We start from the raw sequence: 11369 nt of genomic DNA on the forward strand, positions 1-11369 counted from the left end.
TGTAATAATAAGATTTTCCAAGTCATAGAATTGAATGCTATGCTATGGGCCGTTTAAACATTCATGGGATAGTTTTGCTATTCTATTGGGCTTTAAACTTCACTTCTTTTCAAAATTGAATCAAGGATTTGACCCCAAGCCCATGTAAAATATTATTATCAATTAGGCCTCCTTGATTGAAGACCAAGTCTAAGTCCGTACTATCTTTGAACTGATGCATTTGCAGCAAAAAAAAAAAAAAGCCTAATGATTTATTTGACTCCCTAATTTTATAAAAAGATTATTTTGATTTTATATTTAATATTTCGTTTATTTTAGTTCTTAAACTTGCATTATTTATCAAATCATCATAAAATAAATGGAAAAATCAATGTTTTTTAACTATACTAATGCCAATAATTAATTAATTAATTGTTGACATGACATACACATGTATATCATGTTAACAAAGTTATTAAATATTAACTTTTTATTTTGAGGTAATCTGACAAAAATATAGGTTTAAAAAGTTAAAAAAGTCGAATAAATAAAACGAGGGTTAAAATGACTTTTTTTAATAAAATTGAATAACTAAGGGTGGGTTTGGATGGGCGATTGGGTGCGGTGCGTTTAGCCTACTTTTTGTCTCACGCTACAGTATTGCTACAGTATTTAATCTCACCGCCACCGCTGTTTTTACACTAACCACAAGTAAACGCACCGCCCATCCAAACTCACCCTAAATAAATCATAATGCGAAGGTGGAATTGGTTTAGAGTTGAAACAATTGGAGTTGTAATAATTTAAGGTTATTTTTATTTCAGCTAGTTTTAAATTCAAATTAATTCAAGTTGGAGGTTTAATTTTTCGAATCATTTCATGATTAATTTAAAATCATCTAAAATTTCAAATAAATTTAAATTATTAAACTTTAATTTTTATAATTAAACCCAAGTTTTAAATTCGAAGCAAGGCAGGTAAAGGCAGGAAGAAGTGAAGTGTGACCCCTAGTCCCACCCCCCACCCTAGGCCTAGAGACTACAGTTCTCATGTTTTTTTAGTGCAGCAACTGTTCTAAATTTATGGAAATTGGTGTAATCATTGAATCCAAATATTCAGGCTTCTTGTTTGAATAGGAAATGCTCATCCTCATGTGTTGCCCTTTAAACTTGTTTATATATTTATATATTATAAAAGTACTTAATTAAAAATTTATTTTTATATCGCTAAAATAAATGTGATTGAAGAAATAACTAAATAATAATACGTGAGAGTTACGTGTACTTTATACTAATATACTAAGACTCATTTTGATATTTTAATTATATCTGTTTTCTTATATAATATATAAAATTACCTATAATCTTTTTCTAACTCATAAATATGAGAATAATACACTTCAATTTATTTTAACCTATAATCATTTATATTTTTTTCCTGGTTGTAAAAATAAAAAAAGCCTAAATTAGGGACCAAAATTTTGATTAGAGTTATGCTGAATAATGGGAGTGGTGACAGTGATTTTCATTGACATTGTTGGGCTGGTAGCATACACAAATTCAATATAGGCAAGAATCTAGCATTGCCTTAGCTTTAGCTGATTTTGCCGGCACCACCGCCTCCCTCATAAATGCTGTGAAAAAAATTGAGACCTTCAAATCAAATCCCTCTCATTCTACCATTTAGATCAACCCCCCTCCCCATAAAAAGGTCCAATTCAAATTTTGATCCCTTAGACTATAATTAAATTTCTGATTTAATCATTATATTTTAATTTATCATTATTTAAACTTCTACCTTTATTATAAAATTTATTAATACAAATCATTAACCTTGTTAACTATTCCAATTAAAATGCTAATGTAATTTTTTCTTAAAACACCTCTTTCAATTCATATTTAAGTATAGGTTCTTTTTGGTATTGAAAGGGTGTTTTTTAGGCTTAATATAACATTTAGTACCTGTGTTTGACACTTCTTTCTAATGTGGTGTTTATGTTTTTGTCCAATGTGGTACTTATATTTTACTAAAATTGTATATTTTGGTACCCAAAAGTAACGATTTAGTGTTTACTTGAGTTTTAGGGTTGATTTTATTAAGTTCATTGCTAATATTATTATGTTTGAAAATTTCATGATTTTTTTAATATAATAAATTTAGTATTGATTATGAATTTGATTTTTCATTTAATTTGTTAAATGCAATCCAATGGATGTGATTAATTCGAGTTTTGGGGTTTATTCGGTAAAAGTTAATTGCTAATAGTATTAGCTTCAAGTTGACATGTTCGTGGGCTAGGGTTACTCATCCAAACTCGAAGCCTAGCCTAAAATTTAGGAAGGTTTGAATAAAAATATTAGACCTGGAAACTTGGTTTGGGAAAAAAGTCTCGTTTAAAATGTGGGTCAAGCCCAAGCTTAAACATTCAAGACCCGACCTGATCTCTTTTCTATATATATAATATATTATATATGTTGTATATATTATATAATGCATAATGCATAAAAACTAAATCTATAGTAATAATATAAATATTAAAAAATATTAAGATGATTATATGTAAAATTTTAATAAATGAAAAAAATAATATTATTAAATCTTAGATTACAAATAATATAAATATTTTTGAAAAAATAAAAAATTAAGTGGGCCTAAAATGGGCTTGAGTTAGTCATTTATGAATATGAGCGAGATTAGACAAAATTTTAAACACATATTTCGGGTTAGACCGAGCTTGAGTAAGCATAAAATATATTAATATAATACTAAAGCCTGACCCAGAAACACTTATACCTTTCGACTATCAAAATGTATATAACATTTGTCAAATACAAGTACCGTATTAGATAAAAAACAAAATACCATATTACAAAATTTCAAACTCATGGATGAAATTTTATATTAAGCTTTATTATTGTTGTTGTTAAAGTAGGTTTTCATTACAACACCCTAGGTGGCTCATTTTGTTTATATAGGCAAATTCCAAATGCCATGCAAAGGACATTAACGACATTATGAAATGAAAAAAAAAATTAAGCATAATGATAAATTAAATTTTTAATTTTTATATATATATTTTTCCTTTTGATAAATTTAATCATTAACTTTTTAAAAGAGTCGAATTTGACAATCAAATTTTTCAAAAAGAACTCAATTGTTGTTTCTTTTAACTATAATGCTAACTAAAACATTAAATTTTTAAACATGGAAGCCTGCATGGCAATCTACGCCTACTTCATGCTACTTTTTTTGAAATTTTATAAATTTGGAATTATTTTTATTTTACTGAATATTTTTATAATTTTTAAATTATTTGTTGAAGTGACATATAGAACACACTGTGTCATAATAAGATGAAATACACGTGGACTGTTATGTAGATTGCTACACGAACATTGTTAAAATTTATTGCTTTTTTTAGCATTTCCGTTAAAAAACAAATTGACTCTTTTTGAAAGGTTAATGGTCAAATTTAGCTAAAAAAGTAAAAACCAAATTGATAAAATATTTAAATATTGATGGCTACATTTAGATTATACCAAAAATCAAGATCAAAATATAGGGACTAAAACCTCAAATTTGACCAAAACCCTTTTATAAGTTGATGGGGGGTGGTTGTTTTTTTTTTTCAACCTAACTAATTAAAATAGTAGTAATTGTCACTGTTAGCCTGCCTAGCCACCACTTGCATAAAAAAATTCAAATCTAAACCCTAAAACCCTCAAAGACTAAATAGTTTTTATTTTTTTCAATTAAATATCAAAATTTCAAAAGCTGGAAATTTTGGATTGAATCAAACGTTTTCCCAGATGGTCATATTTTGTAGGTATTGACTTATTTCAATTAAAATATTCGAAGGGTTCAATACATTTATTGTTGCTTTTAAACTTTAACCTTTGAATGATTCCATTTTGGATTGTAATTTCATCTTTATCCGTTTTTCTACTCTCCTTGGATTTTTGGGAATCTCAATTAATTGCACACATAACTACGTTTAGAATTGATAAGATATGTTAGGATAGATTTAGATGGACGGTACGTTTAACTGTGGTTAATGTAAAATTAGCGGTGGTGGTGAGATTAGATAGTACTATAGTGTGAGACAATAATTAAGCTAAACGCACCATCCAAACTCACCATTAATCTCCTGTGTAAGAGTTGAGGAGGAGCTAAGGTAATTCTAAGTATTTTATCAAAAATAGTAAATATAATGAGAAACTAAAATGAGATTAATATTAAAAAAATTAATTTTATAAGCTTTTGTTTTTGATAAGGGAATTTTTAAAAAATAGAAAGAAATTAGTATATACATATTTTTAACTTTTTTATTTCAATTTACAGAGTACTTAGTTTAAAATGGAAAAAGAAAATGCAGTGTGTGTAAAGTGGCAAAAAGGGCAGGCCTTAATTATGTTATAAGGTGGAATTTCATATTAAAGTCCAATCAATCATAGCCAGACACCAATAAAAGCTAAGTTGCAGAGGGTAAAGTAGAGGGTAGTCTAGTCAAATTAGCTTGGTATTATTTATTGACCATGTATCATCTTTCCTCGAATTATTTAGATAAATTGTAATCAAAGAATATATTTTTTGAAACTCGTCCTCGTGATTTCATGGAGAGCAAATTATTATTCTCGACTTGCCAAAGCATTGATCTCACTAATTCATCACCTTTCAAGCTTGACAATATTGTTCAGTCGTCTCACGTGGACTCCAAAATTGTTCATCTATGGGGTAGAATGCTTGATTGTAAGGATTTAAATCGAGTTAATCTTATATTAATAACTCCTTTCAGCATCAAGATGAAGAGAGATCTCTTTACACAATATCAACTATATAGTTCACATTTTGTTTTTAACATCCTTCAAATTAAGATAAAGAGGTGTGTAACTCTTTGAGATAGTGCTATTGAAGTCTTGGGAGTCAATTGCCTCAAAACCGTATGCACAGGTGACTGACAAATTCACCTTAATGATAAATGATTTAATCCGTGGTAACAATTTTTATGTAAAATCTAGAAAAATGCATACACTTTATTGAATTTGAGCTAATGTAGTCCGTATTGTATCATGGCGTATTATTTTTGTCTTGGTTATGGTACGTACACATGACAACAATATATTGATGTACCGTTTCGGGTTTATCAACATTTAAAAATATTTTTACATGTAAATATCTATAGTATAATTCTTAATTTCTCGGTAAATTATCTATATATTTAAATCTTTTTCATATATATTTATAGTTTAATTTTAATAAATTATATATTATTTTGGTAAATAAATATGTATTATATACATGCAAATACATCTATATAAATATATTTATATTTAAATATAAGTTTTAAAATTATTAATTAGTTTCAACAATATAATTTAATAGTTATGAATTTTAAGTGGCGTTTAGTTGGTCGAATCTTACATTACTACCTATAATATTACATTTCATAATGAGATTATGGTGTTTGAATTTTCAACATTCCAATTATCCGTAATCTTACATTCTTGAACAATGTTAAGATGTCGTAATATATGGTGTAATCTAATTACGATCACTTTTTAAGGTTATCTAATATTCTAGGCAAAATCTAAAATTTAAGATAAAATTAGCTGTTATATTTATATTGTTTTGCAATTTATTGCATTGATTGTTAATGATCTGTTACCAATTTTAGTAATGGTTTCAATTGTTTTATTTAAAGATGATATAAATTTATGAAAAAACAAAAACTTCATCATGATAATATTAATTATATTTTAAAAGAATAAGTATTTATAGTTGAGTTGATATTCCAGTTAAGTTATTCAATTTAATTTATATGATAAAAACAAGGTGTACTTTAAATGAATTTAGTAAATTATTATAATTTTATGAAGAATATAAGACTAAAATTGTTGAACTTATAAAAACAAAAATTTTATAATAAGGACAAATAAATAAAATTTGATTTTAGGTAAATTTTCTTACGACTCTTTCATTCCAGCCAAATAAAATAATTTTATGTTTCACTCGTAATCTTATCACAAAATTAATCTAAAATCTAGTGAACTAAACACACCCTAAATTGTAATTATAGAAAAATTCAAAGTTTTCATAATTGGATCGATGGAAGAACCAATTAAGCTATCAGTTCGGTGGTAAAAATATTAAAAATTCTAGTTCAACCTCTTAATTCATGGGTCAATTGGTATAATAACTTTCTTCAGTTTAATACATTGACTAGCTCTTGGTTCAATCGATCGAATCGTCTAGTTCAATTTAAACAACATTAGAAAATCAAAATAATTAATATAAAAATTAAAATTAATTTAAAATTTTATACCGATCATATAAGTTAATACAAATGGATATTTAAGACCGAAATGATACGTAATTACCAATATTTAAATAATATATGCGGTGGTGGGAACAGTTGGATTCAAAACTTGAAAGGGAGAGAAAGTTGAAAGTGAGGCCCACACACTGTGTTCGAAGTTTGAACGGTCAAAAAGGAAGACCCTACTTTACTGTTGAAAACCGAGAAAAAGCAAAATAAATATTGTAAAAAAGAAAGTTAAAAAACAAATATAAATCTTTCTTTTGACTGTCATCAACCACAATACCACCAACCAACACCTCCTCTTTCCACCCCCCCACCAAAAAAAAAAAAAAAAAAATCAAAATCCTCTCTGAAAGAAAATCTTCAATAAACGACGATCTTTATCCGCAACTTCAAAGATCCGTTTAAGATCCGAATTCCCTGCCCGTATTTTCCCTCTCGTGATTCCACTTCAGTACGTACCGATTTCTTGACCCGCTCGGTAATGAATTTCTTCCACACCTTTTTTTCTTTTTTGGTTGTGAATCTAATGGTTTCCTTGATTTGATGTTAGATCGAAAATTTTTAAAATTTTTGTTAATTTTTTTGCTTGATCTTTACTTAATCTTAGATCCATCTTTCCTTCTAGGGTTAGATTTTCCCCCCCTGCGGGAAAGGAAACATTTATAATGAACTTAATGCGCTATAGTTAATGTACTAAGGAAGAATAGCGGTTTGCGTTTTATTTCATTTTATGCAAAATCTGTAGTTAAAATGTTTTTTTTTTGAAAAATTTTGCGTTAAAATTTTTTTTCTTCCAAGGATTAGAGATTTCAAAGCTGTGTTGTTGGTTTATGTGAGGATGAAACGTTGACATTTCTTTTTTTATGTGTTTACAGGTAATTTCTTGAGTTTTTTTGGGGCTGATTTTAAAAGGAGCTTGATATTCGACTGAGGATCTGTGAGATTATCGTTTTTTGCTTTTTAGTTTAGTCCGATGGCTTCTATAGGTATGGCGCCTACTTCTGGGTTAAGAGAACCTAGTGGGAATGCAGTTGGTGTTGATAGATTACCTGATGAAATGAATGATATGAAAATTAGGGATGACAAGGTATGTTGATTTGGTTTCATAGTTTCTTTGCTTTGATTCCATAAATTGGTGGTTTGATCTTCCGGATCGGTTTTCGGTTTTATGAAAGCTATTACTATTTGTAGGAAGTGGAAGCAACTATAGTTGATGGTAACGGAACCGAAACTGGGCATATTATTGTCACCACTATTGGGGGTAAAAATGGCCAGCCTAAACAGGTTAGTTTTATAATTTTCTCCTTGAAAACTATAGGGTCGGGTTTTTGGATGTTTGATGGTTTTCTAACTTAATTTTTCTTTCATTTTCAGACAATAAGCTATATGGCCGAACGTGTTGTTGGGCATGGATCATTTGGGGTAGTGTTTCAGGTACACATTAGTTTCATCAATTTCTTACTTGGTTTGAAGATATGTTCATATTTTCATATTTTAAGTTTGAGTTTTAGGTTTTGTACTAAATTATATATGTTGTATATCAGGCTAAATGTTTAGAGACGGGCGAAACTGTTGCTATTAAGAAGGTTCTTCAAGACAAGAGATACAAGAACCGTGAATTGCAAACCATGCGTCTTCTAGACCACCCCAACGTTGTCTCTCTGAAGCATTGTTTCTTTTCAACTACCGAAAAAGATGAGCTCTATCTTAACCTGGTGCTTGAGTATGTTCCGGAGACTGTCCACCGAGTTATCAAGCATTATAATAAGATGAACCAAAGGATGCCACTGATATATGTTAAACTCTATTTTTACCAGGTATCAGCTTGGTTAAAATATTCACTTTTGCTATCTTATTTCTACCTTTTATTTTATCTTATTTCTACCTTTTATTTCTCTATGGAAACAAGAAACCCGGGATAGAGTAATATGTAAACCGTTACATGAAATTGGTTTTGTTTTTGTCTTAATGCAGATTTGCAGAGCACTTGCTTACATTCATAACAGTATTGGTGTGTGCCACAGGGACATAAAGCCACAAAATTTATTGGTATTTCCAAACAACTTGATAAACGCCTTCCATTGGCAGTTACTACAGCTTTATCAGTTTTAAAATCTTAAATGATTGCTGGACAAGCATTGTCCGGAAATAGTTTGGTGGTTCACCTTAATTATAATTCCAAAAGGATCATTTGTAGTTTGGAAAGGGAAGATACAATCCAGCATTCTGAAGAATCTATGTATGCTACTACATTGTAACATGAAATTGGAAACTTAAGCTGAAGAGCTTTTGGATCTTATAATTTTAAACAGAAAGGATCTGTAAGGTTATTGAGGCATTTATATCACCAATAAATTCGGTTAACAATATTGCCACCATGACGTCCGTTGTTGTCATGACACTATAGGTCATGTTATTTACTTTGAGGAGTAACTTAGTTTTCCAATCTTATCTGCTTATCATTTTGTACATATAAACTAAAAATCATACTCTTATTAATACAATGATTCCTGTTTCAGGTCAACCCGCACACTCATCAGCTAAAACTGTGTGATTTTGGAAGTGCCAAAGTTTTGGTATGCATGATAGAATCTCAATTTTTTGTCTAGTCACTTATTCAGTCACTACCTTATTGTTCGTGAGCCTAATTTTGATTTTAACTTTCTCAGGTGAAAGGGGAACCAAACATATCTTACATCTGTTCTAGGTACTATCGAGCACCTGAATTAATATTTGGTGCAACTGAATACACCACAGCCATTGACATTTGGTCTGCCGGCTGTGTTTTGGCTGAGCTATTGCTTGGGCAGGTACATGTTTCCTTGCATATATTTTTTGCTTATTTATATGCGTTTTCCTTTTATATTACTTAACAACTACTATTTTTCTGACTCCAGCCTCTGTTTCCTGGTGAGAGTGGAGTAGACCAGCTTGTTGAAATTATTAAGGTACATTTTAGTTCAAAATTCTCATCAGTAATAGTTTTATCATGATGTTATTGGAAAAATTAATGGGTAAAACGTGATGGATGGTGGCTTTTATATAGCCTATTGTTCCATTATGCTTTTCTTCCCTTTTCTGATTTATGTGGTTTGGTGCATCAGGTTCTAGGTACCCCAACAAGAGAAGAAATCAAGTGCATGAATCCTAACTACACAGAGTTCAAATTCCCCCAAATTAAAGCTCACCCATGGCACAAGGTAACGGGATCACGTCATTTTGTTTACTTTTTGAGAATTATATGCAACATATGGTATTGATCAATGTATCATCTGTATGCAGATATTTCATAAGCGTATGCCTCTGGAAGCTGTGGATCTTGTTTCACGGCTATTGCAGTACTCTCCAAATCTGCGTAGCACAGCTGTAAGTATCGGCTGTACTTTCATTCGATTATGAAATTCCCACGGTGCTATCCTAGCTTACTATTTGCATATTAATGTGATGTCTTACGATGAGTGCTTTTATTTCCTGTACACAGATTGAGGCTTTGGTTCATCCATTCTTTGATGAGCTACGTGATCCTAACACCCGCCTACCTAATGGTCGATTTCTTCCCCCACTGTTCAACTTTAAGCCTCACGGTAAAACAAACCCTAACCAATACAACATCGATGTTTCTCTACTATTTTAACTAATTTCTTGTCCAACTGATGAGAATCGTTCCCCTTTTTTCAGAACTGAAGGGAGTTCCTACAGATATGTTACCGAAGCTGATCCCGGAACATGCAAAAAAGCAATGTTCCTTCCTTGGATTATAATGGAATAATATAATTCCTTTCTGCTTAAATCTTTGATGTCTGCTCCTTGCAGAAATTATGGGCTATTGTTGAAAAAAAGTAGTTAGTAAGCCTGTTTCAGTTATATGATAAAGAAGCCTTGTTAATGTTTATTTGTTCCCTTTATTAATATTTTTTTCTACCAATATTTATGTTCTTTTTCTTTCTCTTTTTTTTCTTCTCCCTTTTGTAGAAAAAACAAAACTTGAGAGTATCTGCCCTTAAAGACCTTAATGAGTAATGTTGACCCTTTTATGACCAGATTGTAACAATATATTTGTTGGTTTCAATGTAATTTCCTTTTAGTATAATTTAATTGATTTATGGTTTTTTAGGGGTTTGGTAGAGGTTGTAAATTAGAGTTTTTGGCATAAAGATGATAGCATGAGATGAATCAATTTTCGGCCTTCCTCGCACCTGTTTTTAGATGATGCTTGTGAATTCCGAGTTGAATCAAGAAACCCATTTTATTCGATCATAACTTAAGAAATTCATCTAACCTGAACTTGAAATTGAGTTTTTGGTACATGAAATGATGTAAACGAAAGAAGTGGTTTCATTTGATAAATTTAAAATCACAAGCTCAAATGATTTGAAAATGAGAAAATAAAATGATTTGGAAATGAGAATGTAAAATGAGTTGATATGATAAATTGATTAAATCTAAAAACTGGAACTTAGATGATTTAAAAAAAACTATGTCCCTAAATTTAAAAACCTGAATAACTTGGGCTTTAAAATAACATAAACCCAAAATAATTTCAAAATGAAAATAACCTTAAAACCTGAGAATGATATGATGTTGAAATAGAAAGGGTAGGTGTATGAAGTAGCCAAGTCTGAGGATGTAGAAAAAGCAAAGCTAAGCTGTAAAAGCAAGGTATGTAGGCATCATTTGGAAGTTGAAAGCTCAAGTCATGTCGAGTAATAATGTGTTGTCATGTTATGTCTCGGCCTAACTTCACCCTATTTTAATTTCTCCAAGGCTACACAACACAACTGCAACCTTTTCTAGGAATCTTTAAAATCCTTAGCAAATAAATAAAAGCATATTCTGTACATTTCTTATCAATAATAATAAAAAAACCAAACCAAACTGTTGTATTTCGTAATCATATATATAGACAAAATATGATTCAATAAAAAAGGGGCACATATGCATGGAGAAAAGCACTTTGGGGAGTTAGTGGGTGGTCGTTGTTGTTGGTTTTAAAATTAATAATACTGAAACCAAAATAAGATGGAAAGTAAATTATTTACGAAAACAAGTTAATTATTATAAATCGTAA

General features: G+C 29.9%; 1 protein-coding gene across 1 annotated transcript; it reads left to right on the plus strand.

The window, feature by feature from the left end:
• The first annotated feature begins 6562 nt into the window (after positions 1-6562).
• Positions 6563-10391, plus strand: LOC105764029 (shaggy-related protein kinase alpha). The gene is made up of 13 exons (XM_012582478.2): positions 6563-6779; positions 7177-7388; positions 7493-7585; positions 7676-7735; positions 7846-8118; positions 8276-8350; positions 8821-8877; positions 8971-9111; positions 9199-9249; positions 9406-9501; positions 9584-9667; positions 9783-9885; positions 9980-10391. Exons 2-13 carry the CDS (start codon positions 7275-7277, stop codon positions 10060-10062), a joined length of 1230 nt encoding a protein of 409 aa, XP_012437932.1. The 5' UTR covers positions 6563-6779; positions 7177-7274; the 3' UTR covers positions 10063-10391.
• Positions 10392-11369: the final 978 nt, after the last annotated feature.

This window comes from Gossypium raimondii, chromosome 12 (assembly GCF_025698545.1).
Source record: "Gossypium raimondii isolate GPD5lz chromosome 12, ASM2569854v1, whole genome shotgun sequence".
Taxonomy (NCBI): domain Eukaryota; kingdom Viridiplantae; phylum Streptophyta; class Magnoliopsida; order Malvales; family Malvaceae; genus Gossypium; species Gossypium raimondii.

Excerpts from the sequence above, each read along its gene's own strand:
- LOC105764029 (XM_012582478.2), top strand. The coding sequence starts at position 7,275 with ATGGCTTCTATAGGTATGGCGCCTACTTCTGGGTTAAGAGAACCTAGT. Across the intron at positions 8,878-8,970 it reads TTGGAAGTGCCAAAGTTTTG|GTGAAAGGGGAACCAAACAT; the intron begins GTATGCATGATA and ends TAACTTTCTCAG. Across the intron at positions 9,112-9,198 it reads CTGAGCTATTGCTTGGGCAG|CCTCTGTTTCCTGGTGAGAG; the intron begins GTACATGTTTCC and ends TTCTGACTCCAG.